At 40.5% G+C, this 27,345-nt stretch overlaps 1 protein-coding gene across 24 annotated transcripts in view; it reads right to left on the minus strand.

Annotated features, from left to right (window-relative positions):
- CAST (calpastatin) overlaps window positions 1-27,345 on the minus strand; it is a 110,108-nt gene that overhangs the window by 8,566 nt on the left and 74,197 nt on the right. For 14 of the 24 annotated variants that reach the window (XM_041751477.1, XM_041751476.1, XM_041751471.1 and 11 more), the window contains 15 exons: window positions 26,211-26,315; window positions 22,185-22,268; window positions 20,956-21,003; window positions 19,697-19,813; window positions 17,767-17,862; window positions 13,919-14,020; window positions 13,312-13,395; window positions 11,913-11,963; window positions 11,684-11,755; window positions 6,769-6,867; window positions 5,129-5,236; window positions 3,571-3,660; window positions 2,331-2,375; window positions 1,808-1,900; window positions 501-572 (listed from right to left, as the gene is read on the minus strand). In XM_041751477.1, coding sequence (XP_041607411.1) covers window positions 501-572; window positions 1,808-1,900; window positions 2,331-2,375; window positions 3,571-3,660; window positions 5,129-5,236; window positions 6,769-6,867; window positions 11,684-11,755; window positions 11,913-11,963; window positions 13,312-13,395; window positions 13,919-14,020; window positions 17,767-17,862; window positions 19,697-19,813; window positions 20,956-21,003; window positions 22,185-22,268; window positions 26,211-26,315 — 1,266 coding nt within the window. The remainder of the gene's footprint in view (window positions 1-500; window positions 573-1,807; window positions 1,901-2,330; window positions 2,376-3,570; window positions 3,661-5,128; window positions 5,237-6,768; window positions 6,868-11,683; window positions 11,756-11,912; window positions 11,964-13,311; window positions 13,396-13,918; window positions 14,021-17,766; window positions 17,863-19,696; window positions 19,814-20,955; window positions 21,004-22,184; window positions 22,269-26,210; window positions 26,316-27,345) is intronic. The other 10 variants (XM_041751478.1, XM_041751480.1, XM_041751461.1 and 7 more) reach the window with 3 other exon arrangements.

Raw genomic sequence — 27,345 nt, forward strand, 5'->3', positions numbered from 1 at the left:
ACCCTTCGGAGAGAAGGGCCAAATGAGGGCACACAGAGGGGAGAGGGACCTTGGAGATTCTGTGTCGGGTGGCCTCAATTTTCTCTTTGAAGTTGAAGGCAAAGCTAACTGCAGACAGGTGGGGGGATACAGTTGGAAGTGAGTTTGAGGAAAGTGGAATTTGGGGTAGGAGAGGGCCTACATTGATTATGGGCTAGCACAGACAGCTTAGCTGGCATTGCAAACCATAAAATTAGAGTGGGTTTATCCACACTTCGTGCGACAAAGGGGGGAAACGCAAGAAACTTGAATTGTGGTAAGAATGAACATTTGGATTTCTGAAGTACCACATACTTTTTATAAGTTTCTAAAACTTGAATTTCTTTAGCAAAAAAATGCTATGGGATAGACGGTGCTTAAACAATTATTCAGAATAGATTCCAGTTAGAAACTGAACGGTTAAAAGGATAAATGCCACTCCATATAATTGCCACTTTGCAGTAATATTTAGTGCTGTTTACCTTTGCAGAATCCTTTGCTTTACCCCCATTCTTTGGTGTTTTGGAGCTGGGAGCAGTTCTCTTGACTTTGTCCTAAAGCAAAGGAAATGTAATGAGGTTATTGTTATCATCAGTCCATTGAAGATAATTAAACTTTTCTATGTATATTCAAAGTTTTCCATTATTTAAGGTAGAAAGTAAAAAGATTAAAAATACAGAATTCCATGAGGAATTTTGCTCACCAAAACAGTGCTTGCTTCTGGCAGTATTGGTCTTTATGTGCCAACATAGCAAAAATGGGATACTGATTTTCAGTGTTATGAAAAAAAATTTAACAAAAGAAATCATCACAGAGACCTGGGGCAAGTCTTGTATAAAAGTCCTGTTCATCAAAAAGGCATTATTTATCCAGGAGTGAGAGAGAGGATGCTGAGGTAGTCTAGAAATTAACTCACCCACCATGGGGAGAACTGACAAATCACTAAGATCAAAGCCATAGCACACGGATCTACAGTATTAATTCATCTGAAAATGACAGGGGCACTCAATTTTCTATTTATATAAAATTGTAGTTATAGGTAAAATGCCACACACTCACTGTACCACCTATTTTTCTTTTTAATTGATCTTTAATCACGTCTTGAGCACCTGCTATGTCACATAGCAGACCAGAGCTAATGCTGACCAGAGCTGCCGTATAAAGCACAAAGCTCACTGGTGTAATCACAGACCAAGTGTATCCCAGTGTGCAAGAGAGCATGCAGGAGAGGTCCTTGACCTTGGCCTGGGAAGGGAGAAGCAGTAAGAGGAGTCTTCCTGAAGGAGTTGATGCTTGATCTGGGCCCTGAGGGAGGGACAGGGTAATCAGCCAGCTGGGCCCCGGCAGAGAGGTGAGGAAACCCCAGAGGGCAATAGCCATGCGAAGGTATGGGGCAGGTGGCGTCTGCTTTCATTTGAAAGGAGCAGTGACAAAGAATTATTGTCAAACAGTGATAGTGTGGCGCTCAAACATGATGGCTATGGAGATTAAAAACACTTATGGAATAATAAGTAATGTATTAAATATGGACTTGAACTTATATGTGTGTGTGTATACACATATTTATATTTATACATATATTTACACATACATATATGTATATCGCCTGAAATAATGAACAACCATGTACTACATATACAGAGGGGAAAAGAGAAGTATGCTCCATAATGGTGACAGGGTAGTATAATGATGGATTTTTTTTTTCAAGCCCTCTATGGCATCATTGCATTCATGCTGCGGCCTACAACTCTATGTATGCAAAGAAAGTCCCTGTGAAGAAGTATAGTACCTCTGCTGTGTTCTCTGAGGCTTTTGTGGGTGCAGGACAGCTGTCGAAGTCGCCTGACAGGGCATCGATGGGGTCTTTGTCATCTTCAGGCTTCTGAGAGAGTAACAGAAATAATGGTCAGTGAAGGAGCACCAGGCCAAAATATACCCTAAGAGACATTTTTCCACCGCACTGAAAATAAGGTATTAAAAGAGAAAGGAGACTTTGCTGACATTCTCTTCCTAAATTAAAACATGAAGATCCTAACAGCTTTACTTTCTTCAATACTACTTTACTTTATACAAGTTTGCTGAGTATTGAGCCTCAGTTGTTCAATCTGAAAAATGGGTCTAAATGTGCTCCCATGAGGCCTAAAAAAGAGAGATCACCCCCACCCACTCACATATGCATGCCTTCCCGTTGTACCAAACATGGGGCAGCCATTCAATAAATCTCAGATTTCTAAAATGCAAAATAAAGTTTAGCTAGAATGAAAAGGATGCTTATAGAATGCTTATAGGAAACATGCCGCTGTGGGGTTTACCTTTGAGTCCTTGGTTTTCTTGGCAGGTGGCTTTCCTGGTTTACCCTTAGGAACAACGCAGATTATTGGTTAAACACAGTTGTTTGTAAAGGTTTACTTAGGTGTCCTCAGCAATTGTGGAAGCTATGGTCTAATGCCTTGCCTGAGATGCAGTGGAGTGTAGGTGTGCAGTAAGTGATAAACCTTACAGTCTGGTGGTTAGAAATGAAGGAAACCATTCTTTAGGAACTTTCTGCCATCATGTGTTGTAGAAGTAGACTTCTACTCAGACTATTACAAAACGTAACTTGTGTTTTTCTGTCTTATTGATAAAAGCTCATGATACTTTGGAAGGATTTCAAGGGCCTGGATGGCATAGATTTTTTTTTTTTTCGGGATTACAAGTATGGCTTGTCAGGGACTTCACCCACATACACAGGCAAGGACATTAAATAATGCTTTTCCCGTGGAATAAAAGCAGCAAAGCTGCTAGCAGGGTCCAGAACTGCTATCTTCAGGGATATAGAATGCACGTAAGTGGAACTGATTTCTCTGAGACGCTGAAGCAAACCCTTCAAATCACGGAGTCCTCAAACCCACTAAATGAATTAGTACAGAATGGGGAGGATGTGATTTAGGCTGCCTTGCTTCTCTCTGAACAGGCCTGGGAAGGATTATTTATCATCGAACAGATGTGTAACGAGGAGCCGAAAGGGAAGGGTATAAGCCTGGCTGACCTAAGAAAAACTGGCTTCGTGTTAGAGACAAACGGCCCAAGACTTGACAGGGTATATCTAGATACAGAAAGAGGACTTGGGACTAGGAATATGGTTTTGCCCCCCTTTACTCTGAATAGGGGTGCGGGTGGTCCAGAGGAATAAAGGGGCCTTATTTATTTGCCCTATTAGACCAGTACTAGCTCCTTTGTCTGCTTCAGATTACAACTATTATTTTTTAAAGCCTTTTCTTGCAACGAGAATTCTTCTGCGCACCTGCCCTGAAATCCATGGTAAGCATCAGTGAGTGAATGAACACTCTTTACACCACAGTGCCCAGGATGGTGAACATCAAACGATACTGGCTCGAATAAATATCAGCCGAACCCTAAACAAGGGGCTCATGAGAGACACATTAAAAGCCCTCCATCATGGGATATTTTTATGCTCTGGTTAAAGTGTACCCCTCCTGTTCATCGCAAGGGAGATTTGAATTTAAGCAGCTGTGTGCTATATGCCTAACCTAGACATCTGCCTTCACTTACCTCATCATTATCCAAGAGGTGTCTATATTCAGGGGGGATGGTGTCGTCTCTTTCTCCCAGCTTGTCTCTGTGTTCAGCTTTAGCTCTTTCCTATAAACATGGAACAGATAAAATAGTTACTCCTTCAATTAGACAATCCTTTCTAAAATGCGGCCTTACGCATTTATTCTAGTTTCCTGAGGCAAAGTCTATTTTCTAAGTAACAACAAAATGGATGACTTTGACAACTCCTTGGTGGTGGGAAAAGAAAACCCAAAAAACCCCAGGTGCTTTGACATGTTGATCCACATGTGAATTTCTACCTGTATTTTAAGATAAATGATGAAATATTTATCCTTAGAAACCATGGAAAGAGATACAACCCAATGGTATAAACTATCTAATGTCCTGATGGAAGTTTCACTATTTTTTTAATTTTTATTTTTATTTTTAAATTTTATTTATTTATTCATGAGAGACAGAGAGAGGGGCAGAGACACAGGCAGAGGGAGAAGCAGGCTCCATGCAGGGAGGCCGATGTGGGACTTGATCCTGGGTCCCCAGAATCACATCCTGAGCTAAAGGTGGCGCTAGACCGCTGAGCCACCCGGGCTGCCCAGTTTCACTCTTTAAATAAAAGGATCAAGTCCCTGTACCTTGATATTTAGAGAGGAAGTATTTACAACTTGGACATTTATAAGCGACCCTAAAGGACCAGCACACTGAACAAATGTGCTGATTGTTTGAGCAGGGGAAGGGGGAAGAAGAACGTGCTATAGGGTAAGCAGCGCCTACATCACCCTGCACAGATTCAATGACATTCCGTCCCCCCCTCCCAGGAGCAGGGGGGAACAGGCTCTATTTTTCTGCCTCATTACTTCATTTTTCAAAGAGTTCAAGTTCACATTGATGTTCCTGTGACAGGTAGAATCAAGAACTAATGATGCTTTGAAATGCCCTGGGACGCCCTCTGGCTGGTCACTTAGTTCCTGGTTCCAAGCTAAATGGATCACTTGGTACCACACATTGTTAGCGTGAATAAGCACCTACTCCTGCTACAGAAGGTGTAGAGCTAACTGTGTGCCTTGTGGACACGCCTCTACCCGGGCTGACTCCTGGCCCAACACTTTAGGGGTTTGAACCCCAAGTTAGGATGGCTCAGGAGGCTTCTAGGGAAAACCTCTGACAGATGGGAAACCTTTGCTCCTATATGCACAGACTATGTCATCCTAAAAAAGGCACGCATTTCTGGGTCGTATAGATCATACATGCTTATTAGCAGATAAAGCCAAGGAAAGCTACTGTGGGAAGAGCATGAAATTGAAGCAGAGCTGTTCTCTTCCATCATCACTAAGTCCAGTCTCAGCAACAGGACATTTGCCTGAACGTGTGCCCCAGCGTTAGTTCTCATTGGGGTGATATATTCAACAAAGTTTAGAGAAGGGAAAAAATGAGACTTCAGTGATCCTATTGTTTGCTAAAACTCCCAAGTCAGAAGTGGGTTTTTTTCCCCGTCTTATGTGCATGATAGGATAGTGTAGGCTATAAAAACCTTAAGTTTCACGTATATATTTTTTACCTTGACTTTATCCTCTATTGGCTTGTTCTCATCTGGATCAGGCTGCCTTTGTCCCAGACTGTCAGAAAGTTGGTCCAAAGCATCGTCCAGTTCTTTGTTGTCACTTTGCTGAGAAGTCACAATCTGAATTAGTCACTGGTTAGCCAAATCCGGCCCTGCCACTGCCACGAAGACTTCCCTAAACTCATGAGGTCCTCAGCAAGGAGATGGGCAGGCCCTTGAGGGGTACTCCCTCTCCTAATGTTTCCCTGTCAACATTTCCATGTGCTTGTCTACCCTACTCTACCCCCCAGATGCCTCTCCTAAGGAAAATTTAAAAAATTGGCCCCTCCAAAAAATAGGGGGTTCCTGGCCTGTTTTGCTGGAAAATGTGCCTTATGGTGGGTTCAGTGTATGCAACATTCCTGGTGACAGTCTAATGTCCTCCTCAGGGAAGAGCACACATGAATTATGACACCTTATTTCCTGAGTTCCTGTATTCCTTTAAAGATTTATACTGAGTTTGAGGTCTTCAAATGAAATATTAACTAAAACTAGACTTTCTGACGGGACCCGGGATAGGAAAAGTGTCCTTCTAAAACCTACTTGGCGACCGGCAGCCTGGGTTATTAATGATGCTGCCTTTCTGTGCACGGGCACTTTGGTCCTCATGGGCGGACACACACATACATGGCGTTTTACTGGTTTTAAGTGTTTTTGTTAGAGCCCAGGATTAGAGCTGTTAACAGTGGAGCTACCCACGCAGAGTCTGGGCTTTGTCATTTGGGCCTCTGGATATTTTCAGATGATCCCGAGGCTGACCAAACAGGATGAAAATTTGTTCAGAATCTCTGACTACAGCACGAAGCAAGCTTTGATGCTACATCAAAAGGAAAGTAGGCCTAGTTGCCTTCACTAAAGCTACTTCATCTCCATCTAGCAAATGAGGCACTTGTTCTCAACCAGAGGAGATGGGGATCTGGTTTAGGGCGATCTCTTTGATGTGGTGTGGTCTCCTCGCTTCGATAATGTATAATTTGGTACTGCACAGAAAATTAATCAAGGAAGTCTGGGAAGGCTTTGGTCCCACACTCTTGCCTCAGAACATGTAAATAATTAAAACAGTACCGATGCTGAGGTTTTGATACTGCTAACATGAAAATGACAAAGTTTTACTGCTCTGAATGGAGGAAAACTGCTCTTCCATGACATTTTTGAATTTTCAGAAGAAAGAGCTCCAACACTGAGCAGTTCTGTAAAATAAACTTGAGGTTCAAGTTATAATGGGTAGTATTTATAGCATGTGTCAGGAAAAATATAGAGGAGGAGAAAATAATCAGGAAAGCTGAAGAATCTGTTAAATCTAGTAATTCGAATATATACACAATGTACACTACTGCTTTTCAATTCCAATAAAACAACAATACTATTAAGATCCTGGACCGAAAAAAAAAAAAAAAAAAAGATCCTGGACCGTGTGTAAAATACTTCTTAAACACTTTAATTGTTTCCAGTATTCTGTTATCTCCCAAGATCGCCAGCCTTATCTCTTCTAAAACAGAACGTGCTTTATCTTCCTAATGATTTTGTCTAGTTTCATTTCCATTACTCCCTGTCTTCTTGTTGCTGCTGCAAAAACCTATTTCTAAGATTCTGCTTACCACATTATCAGGGGGTAGGCCAGCAGAGTGCGTGGTTGGAGCTGGGGTTTGGGAAACCACTTCAGAGATGACAGCAGGAAGGTTAGCCTCTTCAAATTCCTTTTGTAAAACAAAAAACAAAAAACAATATATATATATATGTATATATATATATATATATATATATATATATAATCTCAGTAATATATACAAAACTATGTCTGCAATGCCATGATTTAAATTTTTTTAATTTTTTTTTTTTTTTTTTAAGATTTTAAGGGATCTCTGAACACCCAACATGGGGCCTGAACTCACAAACCCAAGATCAAGAGTCACATGCTCCACTGACTAAGCCCTTTAAATACAGTTTTTTAACACAGCTTTATTACTATTTATTCTCTTCAAATGGATGCAAAATAACACATAATCTTAAAAGCAATTTTTAATTCCCGTTCCTGCTCCATAGTTGCAGTTCACACCATCTCTCCTGATTCCTATTCAAATTTATTATTCCCAATGTTCAAAAATCTAATGGTTTAGAGTTGCATGGTTTGTTTACACATTTCTTGGTGTACATTTAGGTTGTTTGCAGTTTTTCAGCTTTCTTCTTTGTAATTAGTTGCTCTGTATAAATTCCAACAGCAGTTCTTTTCATGGGGCTGGCTATATCCTGCCAAATTGCCGTCCCTCTCCAGAGTTGCTAGAAATTCATTCTGTGAAAATCAATGAATGAGCATGCTTGCTTTTCAGGGCCTTCCTTGCCTCAATTAGATAGGTTACATGTTTTTATTTTTTTTAAGTTTTTTTTTAATTTATTTATTCATAGAGAGAGAGAGAGAGAGAGAGAGAGAGAGAGGCAGAGACACAGGCAGGCTCCATGCAGGGAGCCCGGCGTGGGACTCGAGCCCGGGTCTCCAGGATCATGCCCCGGGCCACAGGCAGCGCTAAACTGCTGAGCCACTGGGGCTGCCCAGATAGGTTATATATTTTTAATTCTGATACAAGGTGTATAATGATATAGGAGTGTTGCCTTAAACCTGGTATATGCTGTGTGGTTTCAGTGTTATTTTTTCTTAATGTTAAGCAGTGTATTATGCCAGAATCTTTCTGAAATAAAGATTTATTCTCCTTTAAAAAATACATTAAATCCTATATGTTCATTTCTCAATCTTTTCCATTGACCTATAGCTTTGCATTCTGAATCAGAATTGAATTTATTATCATATAAATCAAACCTTATATCTAGTTCAGCTCATCTTCCTTAAAAATACTGAAAAATGCTTTTCTGTATTTTTTCATGTTTTTATGCATTTGCTTTTCAAACATTTTAGGATAATTTTGTTGAATTATGTAAGATACCTTATTGCTATTTTAAGTTTAAAAACTGACATAAAAAAATAAAAACTGACTCATGAAATGTCTAGAGAAATGTCATGATTCTTTAAGGACACGGAGTCAAACTATCTTAAATGTTTTAATTTCTTCATGTTCTCATTTTTCTGTTCATCTCCTGCTCTTTTCTTTAATTTCTGACATCTCATACTAACCATATTTTCCAATCTGTTACTGATGTACCCAGCATGCACAATGTGGTATCTACAAAGGTGGTACCTACAACTAGGGATACCTACAAATACACAAATACTCTTTTTTCATACTTGTCATTTCTTTTTCATGTGCTGTTACCGATTCTTCATATACTATTAAGCAGAAATAACAATAAAATCAACTTTTAATACTTTGTTTTTTAAAGGAAATGCCTCTAGCTTAATTCTGAATATTTGATTCTTGAAGTTAAATAAATATTCTTTAATACATTAAGGGACAGTCTACTTTTTAAAGGTATTTATTTAAAATATGACTGTGAAATTTGAAATACATCTTTTATATGAACACATAATTCATCGTTCCTATTGGATACACTACTATGCTATAGGGAGTTTCCCTGATACTAAATACATCTTTAATTTCTTACAGTGCTAAGTAATTACTTTAATAATTTTATATTGTTTATTAAAAATTATACATCTACAGATTTAACTGACTTTAGTTATTAATGCTATATTAATCAAGTTTTAAGATTAAAATCGTCATTACTTATAGAAGCAACTATGTAGGCTAGTTTTTGAGACTATATGTTGCACGGGACTATCTACTGTTAAACATTTAAGAGTCAATTTTAAACTTCCCTTGGAAGCAAAGTCTGAAAACAGTTCTAATCTCTTCAGTTTTTCTTTTGTTTAGGTGCTTTGAATTGTGTGCTTCACATTGTTTAAAAAAACACTATTGCACATAGTGGTTTTTAATAATTCAGTTGCTATCGTGTACTACTTATGTCTAATTTTAAAATTAAATTTTATTGGTAAGATTTTTCTGTATTATTTCTGCCAATGTTTTAAAAAAATGTTAGCCATTCACAATACCCAAATGTTGATTCTTACACTCATTTATGTTCTCATTTTAAAATCGAATCATATTTTATTTATAAGACTTTTTTCTTTTACAGTTGTTGAAATCTTATAAAACTTTAGTTATTTCAAATCAAGCAACTGTGGGCCAGTTTAGTCTCAGACTGTGATTTTCATCTACTACACTCAATTGCTACTTTCTTTTGTGTGGTTACTTTATAAAAGCTTATTTAAATGTAAAATAATAGCTTATTTATAATAATAGCTTAAATTTGAAATTCAAAATCCAATAAACCTTTGGTTAATCAGATTTCTCTTTTCCTCTATTATTGATGAAGGTATTTATGATAATGTATCTCATGAATACTCCTTTGGCTGCTTATCAAAGATTTGGATTTGCCTGGCGCCTGGGTGGCCCAGGTCATGATCCCCTGATCCTGGGACTGAGCCCCACCTCAGGCTCCTGCTCAAAGGGGAATTGGCTTCTCCCTCTCCTCCCTGCTCACACTCTCTAGTTATCTGTTGCTGTCTCTCTTTAACATCTTAAAAAGAGACTTTGATTTGCAAATGTTTTATACATGATTTTTTAAACAGTCTCTTAGGAATTTACTTATTGATTTTAGTGATGGGATGTTTCAAAATCTCTCTTTAAGATTTTATTTATTTGAGAGAAAGAGAGCGAGACAGCACAACCAGGGGGGACAGTAAAGGGAAGGAAGGTAGAGGGAGATGCAGACTCCCAGCTGAGCAGGGAGCCGGATGCCAACGCCACAGAGCAGGGCTCCATCCTAGGATCCTGGCATCACGACCTAAGCAGAAGGCAGACGCTTAACTGGCTGAACCACTCAGGTGCCCCTAAATTTCTCTTTTTATTTTTATTTATTTTTTTAAAGATTTTATTTATTCATGAGAGACACAGAGAGAGAGAGGCAGAGACACAAGCAGAGGGAGAAACAGGCTCCATGCAGGGAGCCCGACGTGGGACTCGATCCCAGGACCTGGGATCACGACCTGAGCCAAAGGCAGACGCCCAACCACTGAGCCACCCAGGCTGCCCTAAATTTCTCTTTTAAAATAGAATTTCTGTTGTATTGTGATCAAAGAACATGGTCTGCACAGCAGGCACTCCTTTATATTTGAACATTAATCATGAGTCAGAATATGATACTTTTCCTCCAAAGTTCTTGGTACTTTCCCCCAAATAATTTTTTACTTTGACCTTTTTCATTTATCATAATTGGTTATTTCTACTTTGTTCATGATAGACGCTAACAAATTTTTCCCTTTGCTAGATTAATTTTCTAAGATTAGAATTAAAAAAAAATAGTTTATCTCAAGTCATTCCATTGCTATACATCATCTTGGGTGGGCATAAAAATTCACTGTTACGTTTTCTTTGAATTTCTAAAAGAAAAATCCTCATTGTTATAATAATAATACAGATGGTAAGAAGGGAATACGGGCTCTCCCTAATTTGTTGTTTTGCATCACTGTGAAGATATGATTCCACATTCCTGGGATACTGCTCACTTTATATTCTTCCCTAAATCAGGACTCGGGAGCCTCTGTGTAATGTAATCTGTTAGTATGGAGGAGGAAGAGGGGAAGGTCATGAATGGAGTGGCTGCAACTGCCTGGAGATGGTGCTTTCATAGGGGTCAAGTGAGAACCATGCACTGGTTAGTAATCCCTTCTTTGAAGGATTTATTTTTTTTTTAAGATTTTTATTTATTTATTCATAGAGACACAGCTAGAGAGAGGGGCAGAGACACAGGCAGAGGGAGAAGCAGGCTCCATGCAGGGAGCCCGACGTGGGACTCGATCCCGGGTCTCCAGGATCACGCCCTGGGCTGCAGGCGGCGCCAAACCGCTGCGCCATCATCCAGTCCAAAAACTGAGCTACTTCAAGGAATTATTTTTACTAATTGCTACTCATTCTGTTGCTCAACTGATACACTGTCTATGCCACTGTCCACATACGAACCTTGTAAATCGATAGCCCAGATCCCACAAAAAAAGTTTGGAATTACATCAATCTGGGTACTTCAACAGACTTAAAATAAGTTTCCATATAAATAAGCTAGAAAAGTCCTATAGTAGAGAAACCTGCTTACCATGACCCAACATTTCCTGAAATTTTTATGAACAGAATTCCCTTTGAGGAACTATCTAGTCTACATAGAGCTATATTTTCCTAGGAGACAATTATGGAAAATGATAAATTGTAGAAATGCCAACAGGTAAAGTTACTTGAAATGTACTTTTGGGTAAATTCAGTTTTAAGTTATCTTTTCGTAAGTACACTTGGTAAAGAATACATGCTCATTGGTTTAATCAGTTACAGTGTTGCAAATATCCACAGTCCTGGGACAATATTTCATGATAGAACACATTTTTCATGGTTACAGTGGGGTTGAGGCCCTTTAATTTTGTGACTGTTTCCTCAGCTCCAATGTCAGAGTCACTACTTTCCATTTATTTTTGCCACTCTACAAGTAAGGAAATAAACCTAGGAGTTTCAGACTTACAAGAGGTGAAGTGTTTGAGGAACCAGCAAAGTCCTTGGACAAAGCATCAAGAAGGAAGTCTTCACTCATGGGCTGTAAGAATCAGAAAACGTATCAATAAATGCCACCTCATCAAAGGATGTCACTATTTATTGCTCATCAACTTATTAAAAAGAAAGTTACGCTCTTCCACAATTAACAATCAGGGCCAAGTAAGAAAAATATACTTAGGGAAAATTGGCTTGCTTACTAAAAGCGATTCCTTGGGCACGTTTGGCAGGAGTGGTTTTCCATCTTTATCCTATTTGGGAGAGAAAAACATGATTTATCCTGGGGGATTTATCCAAAGTATGAACCCTTATACATAGTGTAAGGCGTCTACAGGTTAGACCTGATGTTGTGCATTATAAACAGATTCATCATTTCAGGAAAAAAAAAAGAGAGTCTCTCACCAGAGAATATGCTCTAATGACTTCATGTCAACAAACAGCTCACATATCAGGCATGCCCTAGGCATGGGGACTATAAAACCAACCGTGCACAGCTTGTGACCTCAAAAACCCACAAACTAGTGCAGCAGAAAAATATGTGAGTGGCTGAAATAATGTGACACAAGGTGCTGTGACAGGGCACTTACAGGACATGATGGGAGTACAGGGATGCACCCCTCATGTGCTTGGGAGATGGTCTTCACCAAAGTTGCCTGAAAACTGGTTAATTTTATGCCTATGTCTCTGCCTTTCCCTGTGTCTCTCATGAATTAATAAAACCTTTAAAAAAACAGATAATTTTATAGGCAATACATCCAACTCCTATGCATCAATGCCGTGTGACACTCTGAGCACTGTGAATACCACAGAAGCCAGGATACACAAAATTCTTGCCCTAAGGAGCTCGTCCTTATGGCTCGAGATGATGCCAAATCTCACATGCCTCTTAGTGCCGCTTCTGAGAAACAGGACAATTAAAACATTTGAAGCTTTTTAGTAAAGTTCATAAAAGAATGGTAAGTCCCATTTATCCACATATACAAAATAACTAGGCGCAAGGCTACCTATGTACATAGTCGTATATAAATGCATATAAATACATATACATATAGTTGAATATTCTCGTAAGTAGCGTAAGTAGGAGCATCTTATGAAGAGGACTGACATTTGTTCTACGGTCCATGGCGTGTGTCCCCGTTCAAGTGATCGCACTTCAACTACAGATACATAATGGAGTCTCCCCACTGTGTCACTTGTTTCTGTACCATCTGTACGTTCAAAATAAAGACATTATTCTACTTAATGTTAAACAGGCTTCCTTCCTTTTTCAATGTATCCAAGAGCTGCAAATTTTTCTCCATAGAAAATAATTATTCCTCATTTTGGTTTTCCTAGTTACATAAAGGTTGTCTAAGTTAGTCTTTCTTTCTGGCATGGTAACACACCATGTCATTAAATGAGAAAAAAATTAGGTAGCTTAGGCATTAGGTGTTTTTCACTTAAGGGAGGAGTGAAAGGTCACTGAGGAATATTTTCCAGCGTCATAACCCGGTATGCCGACAGAGTATTAACCAACTATTTGGCATCTGAAACACTAAAAACAAGATCTTTCCATTTCAGGCCTATTTCCTTGTCCCTTTTTTAGGTTTTTATGTTTACCTTGACCTCTTCTAATCTATAATCAGGAGGAATTGTTTCTTCTTTTTCACCAAGTTTTTCACGATCCTCTTCCTTGGCTTTCTCCTGCATTAAAATTATACCATTTTCATTATTAATATATCTCCATGAAGTGGATGCCTAAGTGCCTACATCTGAGATAACTCCCCTGTTAGGCCAGAGCATACGATGGCCAAATGTACAGAGTTCCCACAGCAACCTCAGCTTTCTCAGCCTCCCCTGCTTCCGTGGGCTCAGATTCCACCATTACGCCCGTTGGGCTAAAAGGCGAGATGCGGAGGAGGGTGGGCACCTGCTACTTCTCCCAAGACTCCTGGGCAGTGGGAATGCACACGGCTCACGTGAGAGTCAGGGCATGCACATGGCCCAGGTGTTTGACTAACCTGAGGGGCACGCTATCCATGCACTACTATAGCACAACGTCGATGCTTACCCCAGTTTAGATTATCAAATGGGGATGGGATGTTCCCTAATAGATACAGCCAGTTTGTTATGTGGTGTAGGAAAAAAAAAAAAGGTGACTAACTTACTTGGGGACTGTAGATCATCAGTGTTAGCTACTTTCTAGAAGTGACTGAGCCGCTATTACCTTGACTTTATCTTCCACAGGCTTTCCATCTCCTGGATCTGCTTCCTTCTTCCCCAGGCTACCAGCCAAGGCTTCTACAGCATCATCTGGCACCATGCCTTCCTAAAAGGCACATTCATAGATACACTAAGTAGGTAGTTAATCACTCCTTTTAAAAGAGAGACTACATCAGACAATTCAGAAGGGCACAACCTTATTTCAGGTCTAGATAAGAAGTACATGTCATCTTTTAATCATTTGATTAACAACTGAATTAGAATCCATGTCAAAGAAACCTGAAATGTTAAAAATTAGACCTTATGTTTCTTATGGTAAGCATTTAGTGGGTACAGCATGTATTGAGACTGAGAAACTCCAATAATCTAACCCAGTGACTTGGTTTGGAAATAAGATCATGGAATGGAAGCAGAAAGCCAGCAAAGAAGTGATTTTTATGGTGATCCTTCTAGAGATGGAGCAGGAAAGATTTTCAGAAAGGCCTATGAGAGGACATTCTTCCCAATGCTCTATGAAATAAGCCTGGCCCTTTCCGGAAGTGGTGGCCTCAGCACAGCCTCTGCTGAGACACAGAAGCTTGTGTTCCTCCCATGGCTTCTACTGGTCTAGGTGGCTTCATGCTGACTCAGGTGACTGCCTGTGTCTGACCAATCTGAGTGGCACAATGGGGATGGTCCCCTTGGGGTCCCACTGTTCAAAAGGAAATGTGCTCCTTTGTGATGCAGTGAGCTCCCACCATGCTCGTATTTAAAAAGAAACTGGGGGAAGACAAAATACATGATACAAAGGAAAAATAAAGGGGAAACTATGTTTGGGCTAAAAGGTAGGAGTCGATCTGACTTTTCCCAAACCACAGGTCATGATCCATACATTAATGGTTCATGAAAATCAATTCAACAGTTTACGGGTGAGGCTTTTTTTTTTTTTTTTTTAATGAAAGGATAGAAAACAGAATGCATCATATAAAACAAGGATAAGTACTATCATTAAACTGCTTTTTTTTTTCTATTCATAGATATTGGGTTGAAGTAGCAATGAATTTCTTATTGCAGCTTTTGGTCAAAGTATGAAAGCTGCTTCTGAATTTCAAAGTCTCCGAAGTTTATTCCTATAAAATTATATGACCTCATGCGGAGTGCATGTCTGATTATTGGAGTAAAAGTGTCTTTCTGTGGATATGTCTTAACCATGAACGTAAATAAGAAAAGTTTTTCTGCTTAGCTGCATTGCAAAAGAGATCCCCAAAGAGGGTATGGAACCTGAGTGGAAGGCGATTTATCACCCTCTAGTGGTTGGACCTGCATAGACTTTATTCCCAGGAGCAACAAAAATCCCTGATTTATCTAAGTTGTTTGCAATTCCGTCTAAAATGCAAGAGGTGCAGTGACCAAAGTCTTAACCAAGCAATTGGAATTGCTAGCTTGATCTAAGACAAGCTCACACGTTGAGCTCAGTTTTCTCCTACTCTCTGCTACAGGATCCTTTAGAAACTACAACTTCCTGTTAAGCCTGCTCCCCTGGCCTCAAGAAATAAACCAAACAGAAGCAGCAAAGTTAGGAGATACAGCAGTCTTAAGAATGAAGGAATCTCGGGGCGCCTGGGTAGCTCAGGCAGTTAGGAGTCTGCCTTCAGCTCAGGTCATGGTCCTGGGATCCTAGGATGAAACCCCATATCCGCATGGGGCTTCCCATTCAGCAAGGAGTCTGCTTGCTTCTCTCTCTCTCTCTCTCTCTCCCTCCCTCCCTTCGCCTCTCCACTAGCACTAGTCATTCTCACTCTCGAATAAATAAATAAATACTATCTTTAAAAAAAATAAGAAACAAAAGAATGAAGGACTCTGGAGACAGGACTAAGAGCTGAAACTTCAGTATCTGTAATATTTCATGTTGTCAAATTCACAACTAGAACTCAGGTTTCTGCATTTCCTCAATAAACTTTCTTTTTACATGAACAAGAACCATACAGGACACACATTCATCTCCTTCCTCTGCTCTTTGTGTCTTTTTGCTCACTAATCCTCGAGTCCATCTTGGGTCCTCTGACCTTTGTCACACTCCGCAGCTATTCTTTCTGGCACCCATGGGTGTCCCAATTCCAGAAATGTCAACTAACTTCAGTGATGGTAATCTCGGCAACCGTGGTCCCTAGAGCTGATGGAGCAGATGCCCAGAAAAGATCATCAGAGAATGGAAAAAAAGCTCTTTTGTGTGCACTGAACATCGATGCTTGGCGGCCCTACAGTCAAGGTAAAGTGGGAAAGGAAGAGGAACCCTTAAAGGCACGGGAGGCAGAGGGCACATGTTTAGGTCACAGAGTTCTGCTCTGGAATGTTGGCTATTGTCTTTTTTATTCCACTCACCACCTCTGTTCTTATTTCCTTCACTCTGTCATCCCACATTCTCTCCTCCTCTCCTAAGTCTTTACCACCATGGCCTGTGGCTTCATTCCCACCATGTCCAAGTTCTGGAGCGTGCCCAGACACCTCAAAAAAAAGAGGCTGAGTCCTGTGTAAGGCAGGAGGGAGACCCTGCCTCCCGCCTTTAAGATTTTATTTATTTATTCATGAGGAAAAGAGAGAGGCAGAGACACAGGCAGAGGGAGAATTAGGCTCCCCACAGGAAGCCTAATGGGGACTCAATCCCAGGACCCTGGGATCATGACCTGAGCCAAAGGCAGATGCTTATCCACTGAGCCACCAGGCATCCCAAGAGAGACCCTGGACTTTGAAGGGATTTTCCCTTAGCAACAGGAACGTCCTTGGCAGGAAGCAGCCACTTCAGGGCACCCAGGAAACATCTCACAATTTCTTGACCCCCTTTACTCAAACTAAATGCACTAAACCCAAGTACAACATGTGCTTTATTCCTTTGTGCTGGCCTGTCCTTAGCTCACTGGTCTCCCCAGGAAAACGGTGCTACTCCCCCTTCTCAGTATGATCATGCCCTCCCTTCTGTATTTCCTAATTCCTCCTAGGGGTGGATCCCTTCGCCCTGTTCCCCCTGCCCTTTTCCCATATGAGAAAGACCAAAATGTACTGTAAAAAGCTTCAGATCTGGCTATAGCCACACTCGATGCTAAGGTAGCTCAGAGCAGGAGCCTTATTTATATCATCGAGGCTCTGAAAAGTTAAGTGGATTGCTCAAGGCCAACTCAAAGCTTCATTTCCCTCATCTGTAACACAGGTGATCTATCACGCAGGATTCATAATGTCCTTGTGAAAGTTTAATACAAAGATACTGTAAAGCTTCTACAACAAGTTAACTATTCAGAGTACAGATAGTCTCTGAGTCTGTAGTAACACAGCGCAGCTCCACCAGCTGTTACTCAACTACCAAATTGCCACACTTGATACAACGGTCAGAAATGAAATGAACCCATGGTCAGTGGATGAGCGTCTGCCACACTTGATACAACGGCCAAAAAGAAAATGGAAAGGAATGGATTCAACCTCCCTTCAGGCAGGAGTGAGGAAAAGTCATGACGATATTGGTGCAGATGATTCCACTAGGAGAGTCAACAAAAGATCACAGCAGGCTATCCGTGGAACTCCAAGTAGGCTTGAAAGATGTGGGAAAGTAAAAGAGCATGAGTACCCACAACAGCTGAGGAGGAAGAAAGATTTTCAGACGCTGAATGAAAAACACAGCTTGCAGCAGTTTAATTAAAAAGTTAAGTCTAGCCTGGATTTGTAGCATACCCCGAAGCCAAAAGAACAGTGGATGCTACAGCTCTAAAACATTTCCTTATTTTGTTAGAATAAAATAATACGTGGTAACACACAGTAACAAGTACATGGGAGGAAGAACATTACCCTCTCAAGACATTGCTCCACGCCCTGAGGATCACTCACCAAGGTAGGCGGCTTGGGCGGTGCGGCCTGTATGCTACACATGGAGGTCCGAGGCACAGCCTCACTCACAGGAGTTAGGGGGGCAGCCTGAGATTCCTGAGGGGAGAAGTACAACGAAGAGTTTTTAGAAAAAACTGGTTAGTAAGATTGCACAACGCACGAACAATACACTGTCCTACATTATATGCTGCTGTGAGCATGACTTTCTTAAATGCCGAAGGATTGCTGAATAGTGAATAAATCAAGGCATGTTATAACTCTTCTACCATTATTTCAACTTGGTTTTACCTCTTACCTTAGGTAGGTTACTTAACCTCTCTGAGACTCAGTTTCCACATCTGTAAAATGAGAACAATGATAGTACCTACATCTCAAGGGTCAACATGAGGCTTTAAATGAGATAAAACATGTCCAGTGCTTTGCATACTATCTGGGAACACTGTAAGCTCAATAAAATTAGAAACTATTATCATTTATATTATTTTCATAGAATATACAATAATATGCCGACTATGTAATGTAATGCTTTATATATAAATCCATCTCTTTTATATACTTAAGAGCACCCTATCAATTGTAAATAGGAAGGTACAAACGCAAGGAAGTAATACTATCCCAGGGGTTCGCAAAGTATGGTCCCCGGACCAGCAGCATCAGGACCTTGCTACAAATGCAAATTCAACTACTACTATGGAGATTCTGGAAGTGGAGCCCAGCAATCTATGTTTTAACAAACCCTCGGGTGATCCTGGTACTAAAATTTGAGAACTGGGCTATCTTATTTTATCACAAGAGTAAAATTTCAAACAGTTTTTAATCCAGACACAGAAGTTGATCCTAATGTAAGGTGCTCAGTAGATGATCATTAATAGGGGACTATCTCTTCTTTCAAGGAACTTGCTATTTAGTTAAAACTATGTATACATGTCAGAGGTGAAGACCAAAACAGCTAACACCTTGCTTGTCATAAATATCTTAGCAGGGATATTTATAAAGAACAGACCCCCGCGTGTGATGTATTCTGCTTGGGAAGGTGTGGAAAAGTGGGAAGGTTCGGGGAGGGAAAAGCAGGAGACAAAGACCATATTTCAGCAGAGCTTTAAAGGCATGACTAACATTTTAGATGGTTGGGAATTAGGATGGAACATTATTCCATAAAGAAGGACCACATGAGAAAAGCCAAGGACACACACACACACACACACACACAAGCACTTACTGTCACAGTTTAGTATTTGGAGGACACACCTTGGGGTAAGGAAGGCAGCTGGGACCAGAACACAGGAGCAGGGACTTTTATTCGGTGGGGAATGGGGAGGTTGTGAGAGTGGGAGCAGGGGAATGATGTGACTACCAAGACTCCTAAGAAACAGTAATTCTGGCAGAGAGATATGGGAGGGACCTAACGGAGACTGCCTACAGGGGCCCCCTGCTGTCCTGAGGTGAGTGGTGATGACAACTGTGACTAGGTCCATTACAGAAGGATGAACAGAAAGGAAAGCACGGTTGTGCTTGCTCCCCTGAAGGCATAATGATAGGACTTCAATTGTGTAAGACTATCGAGGTCTCTTTGGGAAAAGCAAGCACATCTAGAAAAAGTCAAGATGAAAACTGCGTGTAAAAAAAAGGATGGCGGGATCCCTGGGTGGCGCAGCGGTTTGGCGCCTGCCTTTGGCCCAGGGCGCGATCCTGGAGACCCGGGATCGAATCCCACGTCGGGCTCCCGGTGCATGGAGCCTGCTTCTCCCTCTGCCTGTGTCTCTGCCCCTCTCTCTCTCTCTCTGTGACTATCATAAATAAATAAAAATTTAAAAAAAAAAAAAAAGGATGGCATAATGGGTCTCTATCAACTTCTTCATGCTAAAACAGTTTGGGCCTCGCATTCTTAAGAGTATGGAACAATATTTTTAAAAAACACAGAACTAGAGACCTTTATTTTTGAGAAACATACTTCTGTTTTTTCAGTTGGCTTAGACTGTTTTCCTTTACTTTTAGGCTGGTTAAAATCTTCTGAAAGCTCATCAATGAGTTCTGATTCACTCAGGGGCTGTAATAGAAGAAACACTACATTATTAAGGGACTATATATTTGTTAAAAACAAGTTTTTCATAGAGAAGTATTTTTTTGTTGTTGTTAACATGTGTTAGGCCATGTTTTAGGATCTAAAACCAAAATTCGTATTGGGGATGTTTTTAAATTTATCCATGTAAGATAAATGTCATGCAACAACCAAGGAATACCAGATACCTGAGTACCACAAAAATGATTCACTTAGTCAAAAGTTTACTTCGATTTCTGAAGAATTGTATTCAAATAAAACTGCCAGTTCTTTTCAGTGAAGATCCGTATAAAAGCTTTTTTCTTATGGGATTGTTTTTTTTTTTTTTACTATTTCCTAATGACTTCCTTCTGAATAGCTCAGGAGACAGAGATCATATACTCCTTTCCCATGACTGTGTGGGATCTGGGCAGGAAAGTTTGGAAAGTTCTCCTATCCCTAGCTGCTTCAGATGAAATTCATTTAGAGCATGTGGAAATTTTGATTAATACCAGTCATCTATAGCTGTAGGTGATTGGGACGCCATGCCTCTGTTCCGGACAGCCTGAGTTTTGCGGCACTGCCCTTGCTATTTTCTAGGTGTGTGACCTTGGGTGACTTGCATCACCTCTCTGCCTCTCAGTTTCCTCACATGTAAAATGAGAATGATAATAGCACCTTCTTCATCCAACAAGCACCCAAAGAGGTAACGTATGAAAGGCAATCGATATGGTGTCAGGCACAGAGTAAGTAAGTGACTAATAAATGTTGCTGCTCATTGTATTCTAACAGCTAAATATGCCGCTTGATACCAACTTAAACAGTTATAGAATCATTAGAGTATCATGACATCACAATTACAATCAAACTCTGAAGTGCAAACAATCTAATTTGAGGCTCTCTTGACTTCAGCTCCTAAAGTCCAATGAATGTCACCTAGAAAACTGGTAACACTCTCATAATAATTCATGAGGGGAATCATGAAAATATGTGAAAAGGAGTCAGTGATAGGAGTGTCGCCATCACAAGTTTCCCTCTCTCCAATACTAGGTTGGCATTAAAGTCTCCACGGTGAAATCCTGTCTAAATTATCTCAACTTATACTTTACAGTGCTTTTGTTCTTTAATTATCAGAAGAATCATTTCCTAACCTTGGATTTTTCTTCAGGCTCTGGCAATAGAGGTTTTCCATCTTTATCCTGAAAATAAGATAGAAAATTCACTGAAAATGAAATAGAACATTTCGTTTTCTTGTCCCATTAAGTTTGTTTTAGGGAAATTTCAGGATATGAGAAGACAGATTGGTTTTTTTCTCCCTTATATTTGAGTGATTTGTTGAGTGAATTTTTTTAAAAAATTTTTTATTGGAGTTCAATTTGCCAACATATAGCATAACACCAGGTGCCACCCTCAGTGCCCATCACCCAGTCACCCCCACTCCCCACCCACCTCCCCTTCCACTACCCCTTATTTGTTTCCCAGAGTTAGGAGTCTCTCATGTTTTGTCACCCTCACTGATATTTTCACTCATTTTCTCTCCTTTCCCTTTATTCCCTTTCACTAATTTTTATATTCCCCAAATGAATGAGACCATATAATGTTTGTCCTTCTCCGATTGACTTATTTCACTCAGCATAATACCCTCCAGTTCCATCCATGTCAAAGCAAATGGTGGGTATTTGTTGTTTCTAATGGCTGAGTAATATTCCATTGTATACATATATTTGAGTGAATTTCTTATATTTGAGTGAATAAATCTTCAGGCTTTTTTTTCTTTTTCTTATCAAGTATTAGAATAAAGATTTGAGCTATTTATAAAAAAAAAAAAAAAAGTCTCCGTTCTCCAACCCAGGGTGAAGAGATAGATCTCATTCCTCAATTCTGTTTTCGTATTCTGGAGACATGTAATCCAGACTCTTTCTAAAACTGAGAAGCCTTTTGTCAAGCATTGGTGTGTATTTTTTCAAAGATAAATTACAAGTACAACTATAGGAGTCGGTCCACCATCCTCACTTTAAACCAAAGCCAACAACAATAAAACCACCTTAACTGAGGATACTGGTAAATAGTTGTACATTCACATCTACCCCTTAAAAGGTCTATGCTGCTCTTATCCACACGGCAGTTCTAGAAAACAATATTCCCAAATTGATCCTTGGGCTTTAAGGTTAAGGACCTACGTTGTGCATCACTGACAGCCGTAACACTTGCATTTGTGCTAATTTGAATGAGCACACACGGTTACCACTTAGGAAACTATCCCTTAAGTAACTTTAGAGAGTGGGGTTTTACATGGATATGAACTGGGTCAGACCCAACAAAACATGATGTGGAGGCAAGAGGAGGATTATGCTGTTAGGCACTGCGGCTGACAACGTACCGTAGCTGGTTTTAATCTGTACTCTGATGGGACAGTTTCCTCATCTTCACCACACTTCTTTAGTTTCTCTTCTTTGGCTTTTGCCTGATGAAAATGGAGGGGGAGGGAATAAAACACAGAAATGTTGGTAATGCAAGTGAAATAAGAGGATCCCGCTTTGTGGACTTCATGAGTGGTGTGGGGAAGATCCTATCAGATTCAAGTGCATCTGTGCGCCTTGTAAACTACAGAGCACAAGAGCGTGGCGAGCGCTGGCTGTGAGGAAGGCCGAGGTGGCCGAGTCACAAGACGGCCAGGAACCCGGAGAGGTGTCCCTGCCCTGCGCTCAGCTGCTCTGTGACTGTGGGGAGCCACTGAGTCTTCCTTCAGCGGCAAAATGGGGCTACTGACACGTGTAAGGATCACTAAGGAAAAGCAAATAAAATATCCTTTGAGGCAGGTAAGCACAGGGCAGAGTTAGTCATTATTTTAATAGCCTTCGTCTGTCTTACTCAACACAGGAGTCATCGAGGGGGAGGAAACAATTAGTTCCCATGAATGTTAAAACACAGTTCAGAAACGAGAGGAGCATCTCATGGCACATCTTGACTGATCCATGGATAATACACTTTGCCTCTTTTGAAAGGACTCCCTTCTTTTTAAGTGTTCTTCTTTTAATTCCAGTGTAATCGGGCCACCTGGGTGGCTCAGTGGTTGAGCATGATCCTGGGATCAAGTCCCCCATTGGGCTTCCCTGTGGGGAGGCTGCTTCTCCCTCTGCCTATGTCTCTGCCTTTCTCTCTGTGTCTCTCATGAATAAATATTAAAAAAAATTCCAGTCTAATTAACATATCGGTTTACATTAGCTTCAGGTGTACTATATAGCAATTCAACAGTTCTATACCCGGTGCTTATCATGTTATATGTACTCTTAATCCCCATCACCTATTTCACCCATTCCCCCCTGGTGACCATCAGTTTGTTCTCTACAGTTAAAGAGTCTGTTTTTTCGTTTGTTACTCTTTTTGTTTGCTTGCGTGCCTGGTTTTCTTACATTCCACATGACTGAAATCACATGGTATTTGTCTTTCTCTGAGTAACTTATTTCCCTAAAGTTTATACACTCTAGTTCTATCCATGATGTTGCAAATGGCAAGATTTCATTCTTTTTAATGGATGATTAATCCATTTAATCCACTGTATGCACATACCTCATCTTCTTTATCCATTTCTCTACTGATGGAGACTTGGGCTGCTTCTAGAATTTGGCTATCATAAATAATCCCGCAATAAAAAAGAACTTCCTCCAACAACACTAGGACTTCACGGGATTACAGAACCATGAAAAACCGACTGCATTAGAGATGAAAGTGTACTTTCATATAGTAGATCACTGGCTCCTAGGATAGTAGATCACTGGCTCCTAGGATATGACATTTGCATTTTAAACGACTGGTGACTGATGGCAAGTTCCATGATATGTAATAATTGGTTCCTCTATCAAGGCATGGATTTAAATCACAAAACAAGGGGCTCCTGGGTACCAAGTGGAGCATCATTTAGGAAATTCCAGCTCAACCCACCCCTCCACCCATACTTCAGAATTATAATTCTACACTGAATGATTAGATGATTAATTTAAAACATCTTAAGCACTTTTAGTGAGCCAAACACTCTCCTATGGTTTAGAATTACAGTTTTATTGTTCTGTAAATTAACCATTCTCATTAAAGGATGATAGATTTTGTTGTTGTTTTTTAAAAAATAATTCTAATTATATTCCACTGCAGCATATGGAGAAAGTCCTATTATGTAGTGGTATTCTCCAAACTCCAGATATTTGTGAGGTTTCCATCTGGAAAACAGGCTTCGTGAAAGTCAAGGGTCTCCTGTATCAGACCGTCTTCTCCAGCCTTGTGGACAATGAGGATCATGTGCACAGTGAGATCCGTTCTATTCCTGTTTGATCTTTATGTTCTTTACATGCCTGCACTCTAGGCATGTCTACTGAATTTAAATAGCACCCGACTAGGTAACTACACACAGAAATGGGGAAGATTAGTAAGGTATCACTATAGAATATTTATTTTATGTTATGACCTATTATAAAAATGATAAGTAGGCATGGACGTCTTCTCTGAAGCATTATGCAGTTTTTCCACGGAGACCTCTCTAGTATGGAATGTCCTGGAGAGGCTCTGGACTCCTATAGGATATTAAACTTTATGAGGCTTATCAAAACATCAGACTATCCAGAAAGTATTACATTCACCATCAGGCACTAAAAGTTCAACTTAAGAATCCAGAGGCCTGGAAGATCTAAGGAAATATTTATACTTCGTACATAATTAAAAAGGAAAGCTAGTGGAAAACTGCAGACGATAAAGTAGAAACTAATATAAAGAGTAGAAAGAACAGTTCTTTCAGTTAAAATTTTAGGAGTTTTCTGCTTGTGGTTTTTTTTTTTTTTCATAGGGAGTGGAATACACGTATACACATCCCAAAATTAGTTATCCCAACTGCTTAAGAAGTTATTTTTATGTGACATTTTTAACTTCTATTTATCTATTTTTTTTTTAAGATTTTATTTATTTACTCATGAGAGACACAGAGAAAGGCAGAGACATAGGTAGAGGGAGAAGCAGGTTCTCTGCAGGGATCCCAGTGCGGGTCTTAATTCCAGGACCCTGGGATCACGATCTGAGAAACTCACCCACTGAGCCACCCAGACACTCTCTACTTATCTGATTTTAATCACTCAAAGGCTGTCCTGGGATTGCTGTTTATACCTTTCCACCCCAAATTATTGTCTTAGTAAATCCCATGAAGTATCTGTAAGTGCCATTGGCTCACTGCCCCATAGCTCTCTGGTGGTAGAGGGACACCACTGAACCTGGCCTGATCCCCCAACCCCCCAGGGTTCCTCCAGGATCACCCTCTCCCTGAGACATCTTGTCTACGTGGCTGCTCTAACACATGTGCATCTTGCACTGTGTCTTCATGCAAGTTTCTTTTTTTCTTCTCAATACATTACTTGGTCCTGGAGGACAAGGACTGCTTCCCCGGCTCCCTTGTGTTCGCCTCCACAAAGCTTGTCATGCCACACTGTGCCCGGTGAGCCCTCAAAGAAAGCCGAAGATAGAAACTGGCCCATCTTGGACCAGAGCGGTCCCAGACTCAGGGAGAGTTGCTGGGGTCTCACTGAGACTCACCTTCCTCAGTGATTCAGAACAGGAAGTGACAGCGGAGCAGCAGCATTATGACAGCAACACCTGCCAGCTCCCCTCCCTGTGCTGATAGGCTGGCACCCCTGAGGGTCCCCAGGCTGGATTTCCATGTTCCCCAACTATGCTGCCTTGCTGGTGGGGTCATTCTCTCTTTTCTGTCCTCTTTTATCCCAGATAACTCAGTTGGAAAAGTCTTCAAAAACTGTAATCTCATGAAAAAAACTCCTCTCCACCAAACAGAAACTTGCTTTGGCTCAGAAGACTTGTTAAGATGTCAGAGTGTGGTGGGATAAATACCCCCCATCATCACACTAAACACACAGGAACTCCACTTATAGAGTTAATTGTTACTTGATGTTATTCTAATTTGGGACAAGATTTTCAACATTTTTCTCCATAGTTCCACAAAGAAGGCTCTTCCCATCCCATGGACAGCATTCTCCCCCTTTCCTTATAAAGACAGGCACCTGGAACCCTTCTGAAAATACACATTTCCATGTCCACAAGAGCAGATAAACCTATTTCTCACCAGGCCACTGCTTCCACGTTATCTTGTCTCGTCAGGTCACTGAAGCATTGGCAAAAGAGATTAGCATTCACTTTAAATATTAACATTCTAGATGGTTTATAAGGCAAACTCTAACTGCCCAGGACTGAAGATCTAAGTTAACCGGACTCTGAAAGTAAGATAGAATGAAGAGCAATTTGTTTTTAATCTCCAATAAAGCAAAGTTGTGTGAGAATTCTAAACATGCATAAGGCAGTTAGTTTCATAACCTGCAGACTGACGTGCTTTATCAATAAACTCCAAGGTCAGTACCTCGTCAACTTCCTTAATGGAACTGAGGTCCAGCTCGGGTTCTGGCTTCCGGCTGCCCAAAGAAGCTGAAAGAGCCTCCAGTGCTTGATCACTCATTGCGTCCTGCTAAAAAGGAAAAACTCTGTACATTAACAAAGACAACATCTCCTCAGCCTGTACAATCCATCCACTTCTCTGTGAAATCCTAATTTCAAATTTGTCAGAGGAGTCGTGGATTAGAGAAGGACTTTGAGAAGGCAGTGCTACTTGAAACCTAACAAAAGAGAGAAAGGAAAAAGAACTTACCAGTGAAAAAATACTGGGGCTAAGATACTTCCACAGTGTCTTACACAGTTTCTACCCTCAGGGGCACACTTCACCCCTTATTTATCAAGCTATAATATTATTATAAAATACTTGCACAGAAATAAAAGCTGCAAGAAGTAAACTTTTACTTTCCTGTTCTTTTTTTTTTTTTTTAATGTGTCTCTAAAAATAATTTCTGACAACCCTGTCCCTTAGCAAACTAGCTAAGCCCAGGAAGCCGGGAAACCCAGAGTGGCCCCTTGCAGCCTTCTTTTCTGAAGGCACAATGGCCAATGGCTGTAGGAACTCCCACTCTTGGGGTGTGGTGCTCTCACCGCTCCCCCAGCCTGCCAGATAAAAATAAACTGTCCCCTCCAGGAAGGGAGAGGCAGAGCAGATCCAACAGACATGCTCCTTGCACTATCTGGACTGTCTGCAGATGGAGCACGTTTTCTCATCCAGCCTTGAGCTGCTGGATCACCTTTCAAGATTTGTGACAATTACGTGACTGTGGTCAAGAGAAGTGACCTGAAACAGCTAGGCCAACATCCCACTAGTGATTTATTCACAAGTCAAATTCCATTAAAAAAAAAAAAATCACAGTGAAGATGTATGTTCCAAAGGTGCATTTTTTTTTTTTTTTGGTGTCTTGTCTTTCTGTATATTTTAATGGTGAGATACTCGTTTCACAATGAAGAAAACTGTTCTGAAATCATGAACAGCATTCATAGAAACACAGAAGGCTTGCTTGGAGATAATCAATAGAACCCTGATTGGATTCACTAATCTACACAGACCCGAGGGGAAAAAGATGCTCCACATCAGGAATAACACTCTATTGTGATTATCC

Source organism: Vulpes lagopus, chromosome 4 (genome assembly GCF_018345385.1).
Source record: "Vulpes lagopus strain Blue_001 chromosome 4, ASM1834538v1, whole genome shotgun sequence".
Lineage (NCBI taxonomy): Eukaryota > Metazoa > Chordata > Mammalia > Carnivora > Canidae > Vulpes > Vulpes lagopus.